Source organism: Stomoxys calcitrans, chromosome 3, assembly GCF_963082655.1.
Source record: "Stomoxys calcitrans chromosome 3, idStoCalc2.1, whole genome shotgun sequence".
Taxonomy (NCBI): Eukaryota; Metazoa; Arthropoda; class Insecta; order Diptera; family Muscidae; genus Stomoxys; species Stomoxys calcitrans.
Window position 1 is genome coordinate 124,941,524 of NC_081554.1, and position 24,501 is coordinate 124,966,024.

General features: G+C 38.8%; 1 protein-coding gene across 1 annotated transcript in view; it reads right to left on the reverse strand.

Moving 5' to 3' along the window:
* The window catches only part of LOC106083674 (protein rolling stone-like), a 61,411-nt gene that overhangs the window by 2,169 nt on the left and 34,741 nt on the right, over positions 1–24,501 (reverse strand). Inside the window, exon 2 of the mRNA XM_013246834.2 lies at positions 6,847–7,198. Within this exon, the coding sequence (XP_013102288.1) occupies positions 6,847–7,198 (352 nt within the window). The remainder of the gene's footprint in view (positions 1–6,846; positions 7,199–24,501) is intronic.

A 24,501-nucleotide genomic window follows, 5' to 3' on the forward strand; every position in this document is an offset into this window, starting at 1 on the left:
GCAAAATTGGTCCCGAAAGTGGATACCAATTCTTGCTCTACCCCCCAATACCTTTCATTTAAGCTCCACATTGACATGGTCGGTAAATATGCCCGATTAAGGGGTGTTTTGGGGATTGGGGTGGTCCCCCAATTACTAAGCCCGGAAAATTTATCAGCAACGTGCTCTATTCTCATATATCTATATATCATTTATTTGAACCCCATATTACCATTGTCCTCAAAATTGGATATCAAATTATTGTAGTTTCCTAATCTCATTTAAACTCCTTATTGCAAAAGTCACCAATATGTCCGGTTTGGGGTATTGGCCCGAAAAACTATGAATATTTAGTTCCACTCTCTTTAAGACCCAAATTGTCTTGGTGACTAAATACGTCCTATTTGAGGGTTGTTATGGTGGTGGGACGTGCCCTAGACAGTTGGTCTACTCCCAAATACCTTTCATTTGAGCCCCATATTTCCATAGTCGCCAAACATGACCATCTGGCGGGTGTTTTAGGGGCCTTGAAAATATATATCGGATTCGTGTTCTACTCTAAAAACCCTCTTAATTGAGCTTATATTGCAATGGTAAGCAAATGCTACCTATTTGGGTGGTATTGTGGGGGTTGGGTGGCCCCATAGACAATTTTCCCGAATATTGATATCAGATTCGTGCTTTACTCCCAAAGACCTATCATTTGAGCCCCATATTGCTATGTTCGTAAATTCGTCCCCTTTGGAGTATGTTTTTGGGGAGAGGCGGCCCCCAAACACTTGGTCCACTATTTGGATATCAGATTCGAATTCCACACTCAAATAGCTTTTATTTAAGCCCCATATTGCCATGGACAGTAAATAAGTCCTATTTGGGGGGTGTTTTGGGGAAGGGGTGGATCCCCAGAAACGTGGTCCCTCATTTGGATATATGTCCGATTTAGGGGTGTTTTGAGGGTTGGGGTGGTCCTCCTAACACTTGCTCCGACAATTGGATATGAAATACGTTTTCTTATATTAAATACCTTTCATTTGAGTCCCATATTGTCGTGATTGGTCTAAATATATGTTTGATAGGTTTTAGGGTGGGGCGGATCCCCTAGGTACCCTATCCGAAAATTGAATACCAAATTTTTATTTTTAGGGTACTATATGAGAGCACACAAAATCGCACCCCCCATCTCCGAGATCTGGTGTTTCTGAAAATTAGGGTAAGGGGAAGGGTCCGCCCCCCTTCAGATATAAAAAAATTTAGTACCCTATTTTCACCACGGACCGATATCTTGATTTAAAGTCTTGGCCCCATAAAAAGGCGCATTTATAATCCGATCTCACTGAAATTTGACACAGTGACTTATATTAGGTTTTTGACGTCTGCGTCGTATATGGTTCAGATCGGCTTATTTTTTGATATATGGGTTGCCTAAAAAGTAATTGCGGAATTTTTAAAAGAAAGTAAATGCATTTTTAATAAAACTTAGAATGAACTTTAATCAAATATATAATTGCCATTTTGTTCAATAACCTTTTGCCATCTTCCTGGCAAATTTAGGATTCCACGCTCATAGAACTTCTGGCCTTTATCTGCAAAAAACTTAACCAAGTGCGATTTTATAGCCTCATCATTGCCGAAATTTTTACCATTTAAGGAGTTTTGCAAAGATCGAAATAAATGGTAGTCTGATGGTGCAAGGTCAGGGCTATATGGTGGATGCATCAAAAGTTCCCAGCCAAGCTCACTCAGTTTTTGGCGAGTGACCAAAGATGTGTGCGGTCTAGCGTTGTCCTGTTGGAATATGACACCTTTACGATTGACCAATTCTGGTCGCTTCTCCTTGATGGCTGTATTCAATTTGTTCAATTGTTCCCAGTAAACATCCGAATTAATCGTTTGGTTCCTTGGAAGCAGCTCAAAATATACCACACTCTTCCAATCCCACCAAACAGACAGCATAACCTTCTTTTGGTGGATATCAGCCTTTGAAGTGGTTTGAGCTGGTTCACCATGCTTGGACCATGATTGTTTTCGACTAACGTTGTTGTAAACAATCCATTATTCATCTCCAGTTATGATTCATTTTAAAAACGGATCGAATTCATTGCGTTTAAGGTGCATATCACAAGCGTTGATTCGGTTTTTTAAATGAACTTCTTTCAATACCCATATTAAAATTGATGCCAAACAAACAAATGTAAACAAAATTTCGCGCACGTTTTTTTCTAAAGCAAGCTAAAAGTAACAGCTGATAACTGACAGAAGAAAGAATGCAATTACAGAGTCACAAGCCGTTGAAAAAATTTGTCAACGCCGACTATATTACTACTATATTACCGACAATTACTTTTTGGGCAACCCAATAGCTACTTAAAAGACCAATATTTTGTTATACACAATGGAACAATGACTAGTACTTATAAGTATTTGGTCCAAATCGGAACATATTTCTATATAACTGCAATGGGGCATAAGGTATGCATTATTCAACGCATTTTGACGAAAGGTGGTTTACATATATACCCGAGGTTGTGGGTATCCAAAGTTCGGCCCGGCCGAACTTAACGCCTTTTTACTTGTTTTTTGTTTTTGTTGTTTACTGCACACGCTGTTTGCAAAAGAGATTTGACCACAGGCGTTTTATGACATTTTTATACCCTCCACCATAAGATGGGGGGTATACTAATTTCGTCATTCTGTTTGTAACTACTCGAAATATTCGCCTGAGACCCCATAAAGTATATATATTCTTGATCGTCGTGAAATTTTATGTCGATCTAGCCATGTCCGTCCGTCTGTCCGTCCGTCTGTCTGTCGAAAGCACGCTAACTTCCGAAGGAGTAAAGCTAGCCGTGAAATTTTGCACAAATACTTCTTATTAGTGTAGGTCGGTTGGTATTGTAAATGGGCCATATCGGTCTATGTTTTGATATAGCTGCCATATAAACCGATGTTGAGTCTTGACTTCTTGAGCCTCTAGAGTGCGCAATTCTTATCCGATTGAAATGAAAATTTGCACGACGTGTTTTGTTATGATATCCAACAACTGTTCCAAGTATAGTTCAAATCGGTTCATAACCTGATATAGCTGCCATATAAACCGATGTTGGGTCTTGACTTCTTGAGCCTCTAGATTGCGCAATTCTTATCCGATTGAAATGAAATTTTGCACGACGTGTTTTGTTATGATATCCAACAACTGTTCCAAGTATAGTTCAAATCGGTTCATAACCTGATATAGCTGCCATATAAACCGATCTTGGGTCTTGACTTCTTGAGCCTCTAGCGTGCGCAATTCTTATCCGATCAGAATGAAATTTTGCACGACGTGTTTTGTTATAATATCCAACAACTGTGCCAAGTATGGTTCAAATCGGTCCATAACCTGATATAGCTGCCATATAAACCGATCTTGGGTCTTGACTTCTTGAACCTCTAGAGGGCACAATTCTTATCCGATTTGAATGAATTTTTGCACGAAGTATTTCGTTATGATATCCAACAACTGTGCCAAGTATGGTTGAAATCGGTCCATAACCTGATATAGCTGCCATATAAACCGATCTTGGGTCTTGACTTCTTGGGCCTCTAGAGTGCGCAATTCTTATCCGATTTGACTGAAATTTTGCACATAGTGTTTTAGTATCACTACCAACAACTGTGCTAAGTATGGTTCATATCGGTTCATAACCTGATATAGGTGCCATATAAACCGATCTTGGTTCTTGAATTCTTGAGCCTCTAGAGTGCGCAATTCTTATCCGATTGGAATGAAATTTTGCACGACATGTTTTGTTATGATATCCAATAACTGTGCTAAGTATGGTTCAAATCGGTTCATAACCTGATATAGCTGCCATATAAACCGATCTGGGATCGTGACTTCTTGACCCCTAGAGGTCGCAATTTTTATCCGTTATGCCTGAAATTTTGTACGACGGATCCTCTCATGACCATCAACAAACGTGTTAATTATGGTCTGAATCGGTCTATAGCCCGATACAGATCCCATATAAATCGTTCTCTCTATATTATTTCGTGAGCCCCAATGGGCGCAATTCTTATACTTGTTATGTTATTTACCGATTAAGATCAAACTTGACACAGTTGTCGAAAATCGTACCAAAATGACATATGTAAATGTTAATTTGGTAATTTAACCTAATTGTATAAGAATTACTAGAAGCTCAAAAATTCAAATCGGGAGATCGGTTTATATGGCGGCTATATCAGTTTATGGACTGATTTAGTCCATACTGTGCACGGTTGTTCGGTTTATATGGGTTATGAATTCAGGTTATGAACTTATTTAAACCATACTTGCCATAGTTGTCGCGAAGCAAAACAAAACACTGTATGCAAAATTTCAGCCATATCGGCTAAAAATTGCGCCCTCTAAGTTCGAAGATGGGCTATATGGGACTGTATCTTGATATAGCCCCAATATAAACCGATCTCTCGATTTAAGGTTTTGGGCCCATAAAAAGCGCATTTATTGTCCGATATCGCCGAAACTTGGGACAGTGAGTTGTGATGAAGCCTTCGATATCCGTCTTCAATTTGGCTCAGATTTGGATATAGCTACCACATAGACCGATCTCTCGCATTTAATTTCCGATTTCGCCGAAATTTGGAACAGTGACTGATGTTAGGTCTCTCGACAACTTTCTGCAATTTGCCTCTGATTGGTCCAGATTTGGATATAGCTGCCACATGGACTATCTCCCGACTTAAGGTTTTGGGCCTATAAAAGGCGATGTGCGATGTCGCCGAAATTAAGGACAGTGAGTTGTGTTAGGGCCCTCGTCATCTTTCTCCAAATTTGGCTTAGAGCGGTCCAGATTTGGATGTAGCTACCATATAGACAGATCTCTCGATTTAAGGTGCTGGGCCCATAAAAAGCGCATTTATTGAGACAGTGAGTGGTGTTAGGCCCTTTGATATCATTTTCAATTTGGCCCAAATCGGTCCAGATCGATAAATTATACATTTTTCACTAGGTTATGACGAAATGTGGTTAATATATTTACCTGAGGTGGTTGGTATCCAAAGTTCGGCCCAGCCGCCTTTCTACTTGTTTCCATATAATATCGATATAAGCAGAAGTGAGCTACAAACCAGTAGTCATGACGGTGTGAGAATTAGCAGAGCAATAAAATGACGAGACAGTTTTTGCCACCTTTCGAAATGTATCCAATGGCCGCAATGTCTATGTGTACAAGGAGCTGTTAATTAGGTAATTTCCTTTCAGTTATATTTTACAAATAAAAATCTTCTCCTCGAACATAATTTATCATGGCCATTGGCTCGACTCTCTTTGGAAAAAATGCCCAAAGTAATCATCACACAGACTGCCGTAAAAGGCTAATATAATAACAGGATGAAAAGCAAAAATTGTTTTCACTTCAGTAGATTTTTTTTTCAACTAATTTTTTTCTCTTCAACTAATTAAACGTAACATTTTTGAGCATAACTTACTTTGTTTATTGTTAACCCTTTAGTGCTTCGTTAGCCGCAAATGATTATTCGTTTGTTGGACCAATATGTATTCTCTTGTGTCTATCCTACTAGAGAGAATGAATGAGTTTTTGAGCATATAGACCAGTGATGGACCATTATTGGGATTGGATGGACCATGGGATTGCACATAATTGCAATTGTGTGCTCGTCACTGGTATAGACACATTAGCACGTACAAGATTTTTTTCCTTTTTTTGTTTTGACTGAGCCAAGAGTCAATATATTGAGCAGCTCGGTCGAGTGCGGGTGGTAAACTAGGAAAGTGAACATTTTTAAAATTTGTCTTAGGAACAAAAATACTGGTATGCCATATGCCAAAAATCATTAGAGCATTGATTGGTAATATAAATAAATGTCCATCCCAAAGTAGGTATTTAAATGTGCGAAAACAACAACACACATAAGCAATTTTCGTTTTATTAATTGCATAGCGAATACAGGATAAAAAAACTTTATGTGTGTCACAAATTCTTGCAAGATTTTATGGCAACAACATGTATTTTTATCGCAAACACAGTCCAGCATTTTTTGGAAAAGAAGTTTACTTGGTAAAAATTTCCTTTATGTGAAACGAATTATTTTTTTTTTTTGCGTATCCATCTACTTTGACTGAGCTGAAAAGTCAAGCATTTCGACTCAATTGACAGCAGCTTAGGCTCTCCTTTTCTACTCGGGAATCCATTTTCGACCAAGAAAAATTATCGGCTGCCGTTGTCAAATGGATCATGGTGCTTTACATACCATTCCAACTAGAGTAGGTTGTAAAGCACACATATGAATTTTAAATGGGCTCTTTAACACGACTTGCTTCATAAGCGCAATAGAAAACAAATCAAATTTACTTCCCATATTAAAATACAACTTATCCAACAATGCCAATAGCAGCAAATGCAAACATCTTTTGCAAAACTCTTTTGCTCTATGCTGCCAGTGCTGCTTTTTGTGTATAGGCAGTGATACCTATCTATCTATTGTATCTTTTTTGGTCTTGAAATCTTATTGAGATTCCTTGCAGGATATTGTCTGGCTTTAGACTATTGTTTAATGCTTTCTATTCAAATAGCATAGTATTTGTAAAGATCGGCACAAAATTGTGGCTATTATAGCAATCAAAGTGCTTATCGAGATGAAGATAATGATGTAGGCTAAATTTAAATCTGATCCGGTTTTCAGGTTCGGTTTCGTTTTCGGCCGTATGTGGAAAAGTGATATGTTAAAAATTTAATAACAATTAAACAACAAATGCATTGATTACATCGAATCGATCGGTAATACTTAGGATTGAGTCTAGCAATTCTCCTTCTTAATATTGCAAATGAATTCACAAAGTTTATTTATACAGCTAATACTTACTCATTTTTCCGTGTAAAAATGCCCAATAAATAGTTGTTATGACAAGAGCCACCGGCATCGCTAAATCATACAAAAGCCAGTATAGTCTAAGCAGCCTGGGGGTTTTTCGTAATTGAGACACTTCATAAAACGACGAACGTACAGCTCCGATATCAAAATGCCATCTTGTGACCAATAGTACACCCAAAAGTTGTGTGGCTACACAAAGCAAAAAGCCCCAATTTGTAAAGAATATGAAGAATTTTCCATTGGTAAATTGCTGGACCAGGCAGCAAAAAAATACACTGAGAAAAAATAGAGCCCATAGCCAACGATACAACAAGTACCAGAAGCTTGTCTCCTTCCGCTGCCACTAAAATAAAAAAGAATAAATAAACATGTAACTACAAGGCAACCACGTTAACTTTTTATGATTTTATTAAATTTATTTGACAATTTATATAGGGGGTATAAATAAAGGTATACACGCAATTAAATTAGTCTGCTAATATTAGAATATATAGTCTGCTGATATTAAAATAACTATTTTCAATGTTTTTGTTTAGAAGCAAAAATACTATTTTAGTAATTATTTTGTCAGCTGTTGTTTAAAATCATCAAAAAATTAACAAGTTTTAGATAATTGGAAAACTATTTGTGCTATAAGCCATTAAAATTAAAAGATAATGGGAAACATAGAAACTTTTGAAGTATTTTTTACGTTTTTGGGCAACCATTTAAAAACAGCAGAAAATTTTTGCTATTTAAATAAAAAATTGCTCCTGCCCCATTTTCAGGGCCTTCCCCCTTACTATATAGACCGACCAGCACAATACAACATTTAAATGAGAGCATAGCACGAACCGCTGATATCCACTTTTACACTTCGTGTCAACCTCCAAACCGGACATGACAATAGGAGGCCAATGCAATCAACTTGGGAGTAGAGTAGGAATCCAATGTCCAAATTCGGGGCACATTGTCGGCGGGTTTCCAAAAAAATCCTTTTCAGTTTTATACCCACCATCGAAGAACGGGGGTATTTTATTTTTGCCAACTCTAAAAAGTATAGATTTTCTTGATAAATTTCTAAGATGATCTAGGCGTGTCCATCCGTTTGTCCTTCCGTTCGTCTGTCTGTTGTCATCGCACTACAGTCATTAAAAGTTGGAATATTAAGCCGCATACATTCTTTTTTTGTCCATTGGCAGGTTAAATTTTTGGTAAAGCCCCCATATAGACCTCCAGATAAATGGTTTTAGCCCATAAAAGTCGCATTTTTTGTCCAACTTTGTTGAAATGCAGCAATTTTACATTCAATCAATTTTACATTCATGTTCAGATCGGTCAATATTTGGATAAAGCTGCCATATATGCCGATCTTCCGATTTAAGGTCATGTCTTGGAGCCATTAAAGACGCATTTCTAATGCGCCGAAGTTTGGCGCGGAGAGTTGTTTCAGTACCCTTAATCGTGTCTGTATCGAATATGGTTCACATCAGATAATATATAGATATAGCCGCCATGTAGACCGATCTCCCGATTTAAGGTCTAACACCTACAGAAGCCGTTTTTACTACCCGATATCGCATAAACTTGGCGCAGTGGACTTGACATCTGTATCGAATTTGGTTCAGATCGGACAATATCTTGATATAGCACCCATATTGACCGATCTCCCGATTTAAGGTCTAACACTCACAGAAGCCGTATTTACTACCCGATTTCGCATAAACTTGGAGCAGTGGACTTGACATCTGTATCGATCGGACAATATCTTGACATAGCACCCACATTTGTTACAAGAATTCGCTACACTTATGTTAGGCCTTTTGTCGTCGGTGCAGAGTATGGTTCAGTTCAGACCATATTTGGATATAGCTGCCAATCACCCGATTTTCGGTCTTTCACCCATAAATACAATAGCTTATATATTATCCGATTTTGCTGAATTTTGGAACAGTAAATTGCTTTCAACCCTCGACATTCATGCTGAGTTTGGCCTAGATCAGACCATTATTTGATGAAGCTGCAACGTTTTCTTATGGTTAATTTTCACCGGATTTTGTCGAAGTGTGGGTATCCAAAGTTAGTTAGGAATTAAGTTAGACTTAAGGTTGAAGGGCATTATTTTATTCCACATACCAAACTTCTGTCAAACCAGCAAAAATTAAAGCATCTAGGAACCGAATAAGGATGATCCAGAGATCGGTTTATATGGGTTTATATCAGGTTATAGACCGATTTGACAGTCTTTGGATGTCGTAACGTAAAATTTCAGCCAAATCGGACAAATATTGCAGGTTGTTAGGGCCTAAGAAGTCAAATTGGGAGATCGGTTTATATGGGAGCTACATCAGGTCATAAACCGATTTGGACCGTACTTAACACAGTTCTTGGAAGTCAAAACAAAACACTACATGCTCAATTTCAGCCAAATCGGACAAAAATTGCGGCTTGTAAGGGCTCAAGTAGTCAAATCGGGAGATCGGTTTATATGGGAGCTATATCAGGTTATAGACCGATTTGGACCGTATTTGGCACAGTTTTTGAAAGTCATAACGGAACACCCTATGAAAATTTTTAGCCAAATCGGACAAAAATTGCTGCTTGTAAGGGCTCAAGAAGTCAAATCTTGAGATCGGTTTATATAGGAACTATATCACAGTTGCTGGAAATTATAACAGAAAACTACATGCAAGATTTCAGCCAAATAGGAAAAAAATTGCGGCTTCCAGGGGCTAAATATGTCAAATCGGGAAATCGGTTTATATGGGAGCTATATCTAAATCTGAACCGATATTGCCGATTTGCAATCGCCAACGACCTACATCGATATTAAGTATCAGTGCAAAATTTCAAGCTGCTAGCTTTACACCTTCGACCTCTATCGTGATTTCGACAGACAGATGGACATGGCTAGATCGACTCAGAACGTCGAGAGTATCGAGAATATATATACCTTATGGCGTCTTAGACGAATATTTCGAGGTGTTACAAACGGAATGACTAGATTAGTATACATCCATCCTATGGTGGTGGGTATAAAAATCGTCGTGTGTATAAGTGTGCGCCATCACTTAGGTAAGCAACGAGCCAAAGAAAGTCAGTAATTACCCCATGCTCACATTTCTAGCTGAGTAATTAACAATTAGTTCCATAGAAATTCGGGTTAAAAGTAATACACTGGTGAATATGATATTATTTTAAAACATTTAAACTACACCTTGACTTGCACGAGTGTATTGCATGTGGCGTGTGTAATTCTTAGTATTATGACTTAGTTTTAAGTTTAACTCTCCATACTCATATTTCAATTTTTTGCCGTTCAATGACTTGGTTTTAGTTTCGGTTTTTCAATGATTGTGTGGTATGGACTTCAGTCAGATCACATCGACGTAAATGTGCCCGACATATCAGGTGATAAATGTATTTGACATTTAGTATAATTAGAACTCATTTCGTTATGATTAAGCAGTTTTCGCAAAGTAACTCGAAAAAGAATAGTCGTTGATCCAAAGACTGACAGAAGCGAACCCAACATTAAAGGCAATGAGGAATTTTGTGGGAACGAGTGCCGTCTTAATCACTTCAGTGATGCCCTATTAAAGTTTAATTGCCTTTTAGAACCGAAACTGAAAAGCCTATTAGAGAACGGCACCACATGTTGGAAAGATTTTCAAATACGAAATACTCTCAGCATGAGTCAGGGTATATCCAGCGCTGACAAATAATGGCGATATTTGCGCCTCAATTTCATTCATCATTTCATTTGTATGGCAAATGTCGTTGCATGACAATTATCACACACGAAAAAAATAATTCGTTTGACATAAACGAAATTTTTGCCACGTAAACTTCTATTCTAAAAAACGTTGGACTTTGTTTACGACAAAAGTACATGTTTTTGCAAGAATTTGTGACAAACAAAGTTTTTACCCCCAACAATATCTTTTATTCTTGATATATACAACATGATATTCGGGATTTCAACTATTTTTCTTTATTTTTTTAAAAATTAATTTAACGTCAAAAGTTTAAAATGGATTACGTATATTGAAAAGGATGTCAAGCTCAATTTAATGTTATAACATATTTCCAACTCAAATTTTTACGAATTATAAGCAGATCTAATTTGGTGGTTTAAACTCTTTCAGAGTATATTTGAATTTATTTCGATGTAATAATACACAGTACTATTAAAAGCCTTCGATTTTCGCACAACCCATTATGATTTTGTATGTCAATCTACTGTATTCATTATGCTATAAATGAAACAAACATTTTTTGTTGTTTTCATACATTTAAATAGCTACTTTGTGATGCATATTTTTTAGGAAGAGAATAATTATTCGTCCAGTACACGAATAATCGTTTGCGACAATCGAAGCACTTTTGCAATTAAAGAGTTTTTGATTTTACAAAAAAAGGCAGGTCCTTTAACCGTAGACGGAGCTACTAAAAGATTAACAATAAACAAAGTTTCTTACATTCAATATACATATGAGAAACAAAATACTTTTATAACGAAGTTTTGCTTTTATTGTAACCGTGTTACACTTCACTTCACCATATCAAATGATAGTCGCAAACTAACAGTGGATCTTTAGCCGTGAATTTGTTACTTTTTGATGTAATAGATTGCAATTTTCATAAATTTGGCACAGGCATTTTTTGACCTAGAGACGAAGCCTTTCGAAACTATTACAAATCGGTTCAGATTTTGAGCAATATTGGAGAAGTGTGGTAATTTTTTAAACAATCCTCACGAAGTAAGGGACATGGCATTCTCTTATAAACAATTTTGCTCATTATTTGAATACCTGAACAAAAATGTATTCGTCTTAAATTCTTGCATGAATTTATCGTAAAAGATCTTGCAGTTTTGTCGTAAACAAAACTCTTTTATGGCTAATGAATTAATTGTTTGCGTGTACATTTTATTTATTTTTATTGACAGCTCATAATATTGTTTAGAAGCCACCAAAAGCATTTGCTTCTGACTTTGTTTAAATAGAATGTTATTCGTGATAGAGTTCCAGCGCAATAGTGCGATTGCATTATATTTGGCAAAAAAATCACAATTGGCTGTTAATGGCGAACTCAAACACTTCTAAATGAGCAACATTTTTTTATATCGATAATGATAAAGTATAACCACATAATGATAATGATAACGTTGAAACAACGCCGATCAAATGGCTAAAGATCTGAAAATATTCTGTAAAAGGATGAAATATAAATTGGAAAACGAGCTCAACTTAAGCCTTATAAATTGCAAAAGGCACATGAACTTACACCAAACGAGACTCAGAAGTACAAAAGAGTTGATGCGCTTGCACAAACGTGGGAAATTTCCGAACATCATGTTCTCTGACGAGAAAAATTTCTATTCATAATATCCCTAAATTATCGTAATTACTTTACTGATGGAGGCCTCCGTGGCGCAGAGGTTAGCATGCCTTGGTTCAAATCCAGGCGTGAACATCAGAAAATTTTTCAGCGGAGATTATTTCCTTACTTATGCTGGCTACATTTGTGAAGCATCCGTCATGTTAAAACTTCTCTACTAAGTGGTGTCGCTATGCGGCATGCCTTTCGGACTCTGCAAAGAAAGGAGGCCCTTTAATCGGACTGCACTCATGGATATGAGAGAAGTATCCCTATCCCTTAGTGGAATGTTCATGGGAAATTTAGTAATTTATTACTTTACTGAGAATTTTATTACACACATATGAGAATTTGAGCCTATGAATGGCCAGCCGAAATAACTTAGCATCCCAAATGATTGTATAGGAGCAGTGACCGCCGACCATTTTCGAGACTGGCGTCAAATAAATGCGACTTTTTACTGGAAAAACATTTTGGAAGCTGCTTTAGAGGCTGCCGTAAGCACCCAAACATTTTGGTCGTAAATCATTGACATTAAAACAAGTCTCTGCACCCTAACATACAGCACGTGAAAACCAAGAATGGCTAAAAAATCATGTTCCGCTTTTCATTTTGTCGACACAGTGGCTGTCCAATTTCCGAGATGCCAATCCGATGGACTTTTCTATTTGGGTTATTTTAAAGACCAAGAGTATGACTAAACAAGTAAAAAGTTCTAAGTTCGGCCGGGCCGATTCTTGGGAACCCACCACGATGGATTCTGCTAAAAATTTCTACATACCAAAATTCTACCACATCAGGCAATAATTGAAATTATAAACCGATTTCGACCATACTTGGCACGATTTTTGGAAGTGGTAACAAAGCACTACGTGCAAGATTTCAGCCCAATCGTACAACAATTGCGACTTCCATGGGCTCAAGAAGTCAAATCAAGTGATCGGTTCATATGGGAGCTATATCCAAAACTGAACTGATATAGCCTATTTGCATTTCCTAACGACCTACATCAACTAGAGGTGTCTGTGCAAATTTTCAAGCAGCTATCTTTACCAGTTCGACCGCTTCCGTAACTACCACAGACGGGCGGACTACACGCAAAAAATAACACGTTTGGGACATTTTTACGACAGATAAAATACTTTTATTACGAAGTTTTTCTGCTATCCTAACTGTATAAAGTTTCGCTTTAACATATCAAAAGTTAGCTATAATTGAGAGGGTCCAAGAGGGAGGACTTTGTAAGTTTGATAGAGAAGTAGTCGAGTGTCAAAGACACTTCATGGCTTAAAAAACTGATGGCCTAGGACGCCCCGTATTCAGGAAACCTGCGGAGGCCAGATGGAGATTGGACGGACGCCCGAAGATACTTTGACTCATTTGTTGGAGACACATTTTCCTGTCTGCGGTTCTGTGGGTCAGGATGGAAGGGAATTAGAGGCGGTGGAGTATAATGGCTTAGACTCTTTGGCGGAGGATTTAGTGTCCCATGAGAGTCGTCATTGGGCATCAGGCACCGTTGGACCGTATAAGTCTCCTGGTGCAGAAGGTATCTATCCTATGATGTTACAGGTGAGCTCTGAAAGCTGCAATGGAATGCAACCAAGGATTGAAGGATGATTAGTCTTTCTTCCTTCTTTGTGAAGACATTAGAGTGAATTCTGAACTTTCACATAAGGGGTAAGTATATTACTCTTCCAGGAGTCAGCACGCTTATATTAAGGACTGGACGGTTGATACTGCGCTTTATAGTGTCGTGCATATTCTGGAGTGAACTCGTCAGTTTAAGGATTTCGCGTTGGCAGCGTTTCGGGATATTGAAGGGGCTTTTAATAATGTTTATCCGTCTGCCAAAGGGGCGGCTCTGTGGAGAGTGGTATTACTGGGTGGATAACGCGGGGCACGCCACATGGTTGGGTTCCTTCTCCCCTGCTATGGATTCTTGTGGTCGACGAGATTCTGTGGAGACTTCAGACCCTAGGGGTCAATGAATGTGCGTATGCTGACTACCTGGTTATTCTGGCCACCGTGAAGTCCCTAGATATCCTGTCGGGGGTTTTGCATACTGCTCTTATGGCCACGGATTCTTGGGCTAATGAGTGTGGTCTAGGGTTTTAGGCTGGGAAGACTGAGTTAGTTTTGTTCACGAGAAAGACGAAGTTGTCTGAGTTCAGACTGCCGAGACAATTTTGAGACTGTCCAGGTCGGCTAGATTTTTTGGGGCTATTCTGGATAGTGCGTTGAATTGGGGCTTTCGGCCTAGACTGGGGTCTGCGGCTTAGACTGATGCTCTGAAAGTACTGGAAGGTGGTGCGGCCGGTGCCACGTCTGGTAGCCAGTGATTGAGTACGCATCACATGTGCGGGACGTGCATAGGGTGAATAGGCTGGCTGCGAGCATATGATCTAAAGAGTATATCAACGACCACAGGAGGACCGTTTTGGGTCCCTGGTCAAAAAGATGGGACAGGTGAGGATAAAGCGGATTTGATTGAGAGAGAGGCTGTAAATTTTCCCATGATCTCGATGGGAGATATTTACCATCCCCTCTCACATATTTATTACGGGCTTCGGCTGCGTTATAAGGAAACGTGTTTCAGCAGATGGAACGTAGTGTCAGAACGCTCGAGACACAACATAGATGCGCTTTTATCGATGGAAAGGATACATCTAGGATCAGTCATAGGAATTTTAACAGGACACATGTCTCTCATTGGCATTACAAATGATGGTGCCTGTCGCTGGTGCCATGGAACTGACGCCGCGAAAGATAGCTATCATTTTCTCTGCCAATGTCTGATCTTAAGTCATAAAGGTAATAAGATACTGGGTTCTTTTTTCTTTCAGGCTTTGGTTAAGAAGACTGACTTTGGAGTTAAGAGGACTGAATTCAGGAAGATTGAAATCATTTGTTCTATCATCAAGGTGGTACGAGAGGGTACAGTGATCAATTGTGAAGCAACCAGTGACAGCGACAGTTAATCTACCCAGATCGAAGGGGGAAAGGCTATTGAGGAGTCACTCTGAAGATTGTATTCAGGAAGTTTGTAATCTATTATCCTATCATCAAAGTGGTACGAGAGGGTACATTGACGAATTGTGCTGCAATCAATGGCGTCGCCAGTTAATCTACCTAGATCGAATTGGAAGAGGCAGTTGAGGAATCACAATTGGGCACATTGCGCCCCGTGGATACTTAGACATCGAATGTCTAGTATCATCCTCATCCAACCTAACCAAACTTATCCTAGCCAGAAACGTAGCATTATTAAACGGAACTAACTTTGTTAATTGTAAACCCTTTAGCAGCTTCGTCTACGGTAAAAAGACCCATCATTGTTGAAAAATTAAAAACTATTCAATAACAAAAACGTTTTGATAGCCGTAAACGATTATTCTTTTACCGAACCAATAATTATTCTCTCCTATTAGAAAGAAAGGGTGAGTATTGGAGGGTATAGACCAGTGCTGGACATAACTGTGTACGTACACAAGAAAATAATCCCCAGCCTCCATGGGCTTCATGGACTTGCAATAATTAAAATTGTATAAACACATTCTCCCGTAAAACATGTTTTTTTGACTGAGCAAAGAGCAGTTAGTATCATTAGAGCAACAGACAAATGGCTGCCAGGTACAAGAAAACACAACAAGAATTTCTAAGGCACATACATTGTTTGGTAATATTTACTCGATAAAGAAATGTCCATCTCATAAATAGTTACTTTAATGTGATAAAAACAACACCTCCCATTAGTATCATTTGTTTTATTTATAGCATAGCGAATAAAGCAGATCATTTTACAAAACAATAATTAAGTTGTGCGAAAATGGAAGGCTTTTAATATAATTGTGTATTATAACATCGAAATATCTTAATTCAAATAAACTCCGAGAGAGTTTGAATTACCAACGGAGATCTGACTATAATTGGTAAAATATTTAGTCTGAATTATGCCACAACATTAAATTGAACTGGACATCCTCTTCAATGTGCTCAAACTATTTTAAAATTTAAAGAATTTACATGTAATAAATGAAGTAAGCCATTGTACGGGCCAAAATCCGGTCAGATTACATTCGTGCAGTTTCCACTTGTTTTTTGCCGATTCAAAGCAATCGTCAAGACAAAAGTTAGTCATATCAAGCAAAAGTGAATGGATAAAAAATATTTTCACACAAAAAAAGAATGTTGGTCGTTTGAATTGGAATATATATACAAATAGCCGAGCTGGGCCGCATCGCTGCCTCTTCTTTTACTCTCTAATATCTTCTTAGGGCTGGGACACTTCGCCTTGAATGCGTATATCGAATTCGTGGCACTGTAGCCTTTGTCCGCCTGTAACGCTGAACACCTGCGTTCAAATCCTGTCGATAACATCGGACAAAATTTAAAGCGATGCCGCACTGCTGCTCGCTATAAATATAAGTCCCTCATCATTGAGTTTAAACTTGAATCGAAAAGCTCGGTTCCTGGGTAAATTTTTACTCCACTCCCAAATACCTTTCTTTTGACTCCTATATTATTGTATTGATAAATATTTCCAGTTTAGAGAGACACTTGGCCCTTAATGTAAATATACGCTTCGTGCTCTACTTTCAAATACATTTTATATGAGCCGCATAATGGCATGATCGGTAAATAAATTCTGTTTGAGGGTGGGATGGACCCCAGGGACTTTGTCCCAAAAATGAGTATCAATTTTCTGAAAATCAATTAATTTCCCCAAACACATGACTCGTCAATTGGATATCAAATTCGTTTTTTTTCTCCCAAGCTCCTTTCATTTGAGCTCTATATTGTCGTGATTGGGCTATATATAGCCATTTGGCCGGTTTTGGACGGCGCCCGAAGCACCCGACGCCAACAACAGAAACCATGTTTTGTTTTGCCTGTGAGAGTGGAAAAAAATTTCGAACAAATTGCATTACCAATCTCCGAGATCTGGTGGTTTTGAAAATTAGGGTAATGGGAAGGGATGGCACTCAGATATTTCGACTCAAATATGGATATCAAATTCTTGCTGCACTCCCAAATCCATATAATGTGAGCCCCATACTGCCATGGTCAGTAAATATGAAATGTTTGGAGGGTGTTTTGGGCTGGGGCGGCTAACGGCAATTTGCCCTGAAAATAGATGTTAACCGCAAGTCCGGCCCTGTATTGCATAAATGCACTTGCACTTGCGCTGCACTCAGGTTTTTTGTTGTTTAAAGCGAGTGCATATTTTGGTACCTGCAAGCAGTGCAATTATACACACAACTAATAAACATACATACTCCCTCGTACATCTAAGCACTTGCCAGTCTATTTGTAGTTACATAGACTGGTCAATTCTATTGTATGTATGTTTAAAATAAATCTTTTTGTACATAAACCTTTTTTTTTTGGTAAATGCATTCTGTTACTTTCGAGATCATTTTTGCATACATTGAATTTTTAAATCATTCGTAGAAAAGAAGCAGTCGAATAAAGTGAAGTTCATATCGGAGCTTTTGCACATTAAACTTTAAATAGTCGCTTTTTTATTTTTTTGCAACAATAGCCTGTAAAAAAGATTACAGGCTCAAAACATTGGTGACCCCGACGTGATTAAGTGTTGTAATCACAAAAATTTAATATAAAAAAAAAATATCAATTCGGATAGTACTTTATCGTTTAAAAATATATCGTTTGGAAAGTGGAACAGTGAAAAATGCCTGTAACTGATCAAGGTACCGATACCATTAATGGGGAAGTTGCTGAAAATGTTTTGCCGTTCCGAACTAAAATATCAGCGATGGAGAAGCAGTTGGAGACATTAATCAAAAGCCTAACAAGCGAGCAGCTGGCCCAATATGATTTGGCCGATTTGTCCGTCCGTCTCGACTTTGTGGACCAAATAAACGCATCATTTGAAGACGCTCAATCAGCATTGGAGGAAATATTAACCGTCGAACAAGAATATAATGGGCGCCTGAGGTTCACAACTCTATACTTGGATGCGAAGGCTAAATTGACCAGGCGATTGAATGTTATTCAAAGGTCAGAATCAAACCTTAGGTCTTCAACGATGCGTCAATTTTCTATTGATGGTGGTTCGCTTGGTGAAAATTCATCGGCCATGCGAAAAACTAGGCTTCCAGAAATTCAGTTGCCCAAATTCAGTGGAGGTTATGCAGATTGGCCGAACTTTTTCTCCTTGTTTACCACGGTTGTCGACAGCAGCACGGATCTCAGTGTTTTAGAGAAGTTTCATCATCTTCGTTCTAGCCTTACTGGTATCGCTCTAGACACTGTTTCTTCATTGGAGCTGACCGAGAAAAACTATGCGGAAGCGGTAAAATTATTGAAAAATAGATTCGATAATAAATTATTACATTTTCAGAGTCACATTAAAGAATTATTTTCCCTGAAACCTGTCGAAAATGGTTCTGCTGTAGGCCTTAGACATCTTAGTGACAAAATGAATTCGCATTTACGTGCTATGATGACCATTACCTCCAAAGGCCAAATAGCGGATGGTCTTTTAATATATTTGGCAACATCAAAAATGGACATGGCCGCACAGATTAAGTGGGAAGAGAGCTTGGTGGCAAATGAATTGCCCAGTTGGAGTTCCATGTCATCATTTTTAGACCAAAGGTGTCGTATGCTCGAAAATTTGGAGCACTCTGTCACAAACATGGATTCAACACACCAGAACACCAAGAAACAAAACCCCAAGAATCGTCATGTGCATGTGGCTGCAGGAGCCAAATCGCCATCCTGTGTTTTTTGTGACTCAGTGGACCATTTTATTGTAAATTGTCCACAGTTTTCTAACCTCTCTCCCTCTCTTCGGTTCAAAGAAGCAAAAAGGCTCAAATTATGTCTGAATTGTCTCCGTAAGGGGCATTCCTTGAAAACATGTTTCTCAGGCTGCTGTCGGCAATGTTCATCAAAACACCATACTATGTTGCATATGGAGCAACCATCTACGCCACATCCTTCAACATCATCGCAACCTGTGGAACCATCGAGCACTCAAGCGGTGCTGACGTCATCCACCGGCATCTCATCTGGGCCGTCCTCATCTTCAAGTGGTAGCGTTTTGCTTGCGACTGCCATCATCCTTGCCAAAAATAGGTTTGGTGAATTCATTCCATGCCGAGCGATTTTGGACTCTGCGTCGCAACTTAACTTGATTGCCAATCGCCTTGTCAAGCGTCTTAGCTTAGACTGCAATCGGGTTTCAGCCACCATTTCTGGCATTGGGGATGGAAGTGTTGATGTAAACAAATCTGTTGATCTGGTAGTAAAATCTAGAATTGGCGAGTTTTCTACAACATTCGCTGCCATGGTTGTACCCACAATCACAGACTATCAACCCGGCATAAATTTGGAAACTTCGAATTGGAATATTCCCAAAAATATTCAGCTTGCAGATCCATCATTTGATAAGCCTGATCGCATAGATATCTTGATTGGTGCTGAACTATTCTTCGATTTGATGTCAGTTGGGCAAATTAAGATTGCCGCCAACTTACCAGTCTTGCAAAAAACCTTACTAGGATGGGTAGTTGCTGGAGGAAGTTTTCGCTCACGGCAATCTTGTTCGCTTGCCGTTATTTATACCGATTTGAAGGAAGAAGAAGCACAACTTTCAACAATTATTAAAGGATTTTGGGAAATTGAAACCAACTTTAAGCCCATTATTGAAGAGGACACGTATTGTGAAACCCATTTCGTCAACAATTTCGTCCGGCTACCTACAGGTGAATATTCGGTTCGATTGCCTAAAGTCGAAGGCAAAGATGTTTCATCCCTAGGAGGCTCTTACCAACAAGCACTACAGCGTCTGTATGGTTTAGAAAGGAAATTCAGGCGCCATCCGGAAATAAAAGCCCAATACACTGCCTTTATTCGTGAGTATGCTGATTTAAATCATATGTCGTTAATATCGCCCCAGGTACCTGAAGCCAAATATTTCTTGCCTCATCATTGTGTCCATAAGTTGGACAGTACTTCGACGAAGCTAAGAGTTGTCTTCGATGGTTCGGCCAAAACCACATCAGGAATGTCATTAAACGATATTCTATACGCTGGGCCTAGCATACAACCGAAATTGTTTAATACACTAGTCAGATACAGATTTTTCAAGGTGGCGCTGAGTGGGGATATATGTAAGATGTACAGGTGCGTACGTGTATCCCATCCTGATGACTATCTTCAGTGTATCCTCTGGCGAGAAAGTGAAATGAAGGAAGTAAAGGTCTACAAATTAAACACTGTTACGTATGGTACAAAACCAGCAGCGTTCTTAGCCATACGCGCAATGCACCAACTCTCCATCGATGAAGAGAATTGTTTTCCTATTGGCGCTAAGATTGTTCGGCGAGATTTTTATGTTGACGATATGATTTCTGGGGGCAATTCTGTTGAAGAAGCTTTGGCCATAAGACAACAAGTGTCGGCGTTACTCAAACGAGGCAATTTTTTGATTCGTAAATGGTGTTCAAATGAGCCAGCTGTTCTTGAAGGTGTTCCAGTTTCAGATTGTGAACAGTTTCTGAAATTTCATGATGGTACAGACATCACAAAAACTCTTGGGCTGATTTGGGATCCCAAAAGTGATAATTTTATTTTTTCGTTCAACCCCATCAATGATTGGAAGGTGGTAACCAAGCGCACCATATTGTCATCTATTGCCCGGCTTTATGATCCTTTAGGCTTGATTGGACCAGTTATCACCAAGGCAAAAATCTTCATGCAGCATCTTTGGAAGCAAAATTTGGATTGGGATGAAAGTTTGCCTCAAATGTTACACTCATCGTGGATCGATTATATTAGCAAATTCGATTCAGTTCATCGATTTACATTTCCACGCTACGTTTCGGTAATCTCCGCCTCTACCCAGATTCATGGCTTTTGTGATGCCAGTTTAGCTGCTTACGGCGCATGCGTGTATGTACGGTCGGAAATAGATGGCATTGTAAGATCTTGTTTATTATGCTCCAAATCTAGAGTTTCACCTATAAAAACGTTGACAATTCCAAAACTTGAACTCTCAGCGGCATGTCTTTTATCCGAACTCGTGGATAATGTTGTTAAAACTTTTTCTTTTCGCTGCAATGTATTTTGTTGGTCTGATTCAATGGTAGTATTATCCTGGCTTCGAGAACTACCATCAAACTTCAATATTTTTGTCTCGAATAGAGTTTCTCGAATTCAGTCACTCGAAACAACAATGTCTTGGCGCTATGTTCCAACGAAGCTCAATCCAGCTGACATTTTATCAAGAGGCGCAACCCCTGAAGAGCTGCTCAAATCACCGTTGTGGAATAGTGGACCGGATTTCCTTTTGAGCGAATCTGCAGCCTGGCCTGGTAGTACAGAATACTTGAAGGACTTGCCAGAGCGGAGAAGGAATGTATTACTTACAACTACATTAACCGATTTGTCGATACAGTGTAAGTATCACAACTCATTTCCAAAAATGCAACGAATATTTGCGTACATTGCTAAATTTCTATTTTTAAAATTGAGAGGTTCTTCTGAAGCGTTAACCCCAGATGACATCAAAACTGGGACAACCCTTTTAATCAAAAATATTCAACAAGTTTGCTTCTCGGAGGAGTATAGAACATTGAAAGCAAACAAAGCCATTCCTTCATACAGCAAATTATCATCTTTGATGCCTATGGTTGACGATAATGGGTTGATTCGAGTTGGAGGGCGCCTTCAAAACTCAAATTTGGAGTTTGATGCACGTCACCCCATTATATTACCTAAAAACCATCCAATTACAAGATCTATAGTGATGCATTTTCATTTCAAATTGCTGCATGCTGGCGCGCAATGTTTATTGGCAGCCATTCGGCAGCAATTTTGGCCCATCGGTGGACGGAAACTGGTGAGCTCTATAATATCCAAATGTGTTAGATGCTTTAGAATGAGGCCAAAGCTAATGCAACACGTTATGGGCAATTTACCCTCGGATAGAGTTAGACCGAATAGAGCTTTTCACACAACTGGTGTGGATTTTTGTGGACCATTCTACTACAAATCCGAAGTCAAGAGTCGCCCGCCGGTAAAATGCTACGTTTGCATCTTCACCTGTTTTTCGACGAAGGCAACACATCTTGAGGTCGCACAAGACCTATCAACGCCTTCATTTTTATGTGCTCTTCGACGATTTGTTTCCATCAGAGGCAAGCCAAGAACAATATGGTCGGATAATGCAACAAATTTTGTCGGTGCCAAAAATGAACTCAATGAACTGAAAGAAATGTTTTTGAGACAGTCACATTTAAACGCAGTCCATGAACAGTGCCTCGATGATGGTATTGAATGGAAATTTATTCCACCCAGATCGCCTCACTTCGGAGGGCTCTGGGAAGCAGCTGTAAAGTCAGCAAAATTTCATTTTTACAGAGTTGTTGGACTCAACACATTAACATTTGATGAACTGAGGACTTTAGTGTGCCAAATATCAGCAGTCTTAAATTCTCGCCCATTGTGTCCTCTTTCAGAAGATCCGGATGACTTGGATGTATTAACACCCGGACATTTTTTAGTAGGCGGTCCATTAATCTCTATCCCAGAACCAAATATGACATGGGTCAACTTCGGTCGTCTCAATAGCTGGCAAAGGGTCTCTGAATTGCAACAAATTTTCTGGCGAAAATGGAGCAGCTCCTACCTTTCTCTCTTGCAAGAGCGAACAAAATGGCAAGCAAAAGGCGTAGACATTTCTTTAGGAAGTTTGGTGCTCATTAAAGACGACAATTTACCTCCACTTAAATGGCAATTGGGACGAGTTATTGAAATTATTAAAGGTCAAGATGAAGTCGCTCGAGTGGTGAACATACGAACTAGCTGTGGCATCTTTAAGCGAGCAGTAACAAACCTAGCCTTGCTTCCTATTGATTTTTCTGTTGAAGCCCCAAGTACTTCAACGGGGGGAGGATGTTAACCGCAAGTCCGGCCCTGTATTGCATAAATGCACTTGCACTTGCGCTGCACTCAGGTTTTTTGTTGTTTAAAGCGAGTGCATATTTTGGTACCTGCAAGCAGTGCAATTATACACACAACTAATAAACATACATACTCCCTCGTACATCTAAGCACTTGCCAGTCTATTTGTAGTTACATAGACTGGTCAATTCTATTGTATGTATGTTTAAAATAAATCTTTTTGTACATAAACCTTTTTTTTTTGGTAAATGCATTCTGTTACTTTCGAGATCATTTTTGCATACATTGAATTTTTAAATCATTCGTAGAAAAGAAGCAGTCGAATAAAGTGAAGTTCATATCGGAGCTTTTGCACATTAAACTTTAAATAGTCGCTTTTTTATTTTTTTGCAACAATAGCCTGTAAAAAAGATTACAGGCTCAAAACAATAGATATCAAATTCGTTCTTTACTCCCAAATACCTTTGATTTGAGCTCCATATTGTCATAATCGGAAATTAAGTTCAATTTAGGGGGCGCTTTAGGGCGTACTCCCAAACAATTGGCTCTAAAATTGGTTATCAAATTCGTTTTCTATTCCTAAATACCTTTCATTTGAGTCCCATTTTGTCATAATGGGTCAATCAACCTATTTGACTTATATTTGGAAAGAAAAGCGCCACCTAGACTTGAACACAAATTTTAATGTCATATTCGTAATCTACTCTCAAATACCTTTCATTTGAGTCCCATATAGACATGGTTGGCTAATATGCTTATGGGGTAAGGGGTCCGCCCCCCTCCCGATATCAAAAAATTATATAGCCTATGTTTCCTTCCAGACCAATCTACAGAATCTGTGAAATTTTCAAGGTAATCGGTTAAGCCGTTTTTGAGTCTATACGGAACAAACAAACAAACACAAAATTCTATTCTATATAAAGGGTGATTTTTTTGAGGTTAGGATTTTCATGCATTAGTATTTGACAGATCACGTGGGATTTCAGACATGGTGTCAAAGAGAAAGATGCTCAGTATGCTTTGACATTTCATCATGAATAGACTTACTAACGAGCAACGCTTGCAAATCATTGAATTTTATTACCAAAATCAGTGTTCGGTTCGAAATGTGTTCATTCACCGTTCAGCGATGAGGCTCATTTCTGGTTGAATGGCTACGTAAATAAGCAAAATTGCCGCATTTGGAGTGAAGAGCAACCAGAAGCCATTCAAGAACTGCCCATGCATCCCGAAAAATGCACTGTTTGGTGTGGTTTGTACGCTGGTGGAATCATTGGACCGTATTTTTTCAAAGATGCTGTTGGACGCAACGTTACGGTGAATGAACACATTTCGAACCGAACACTG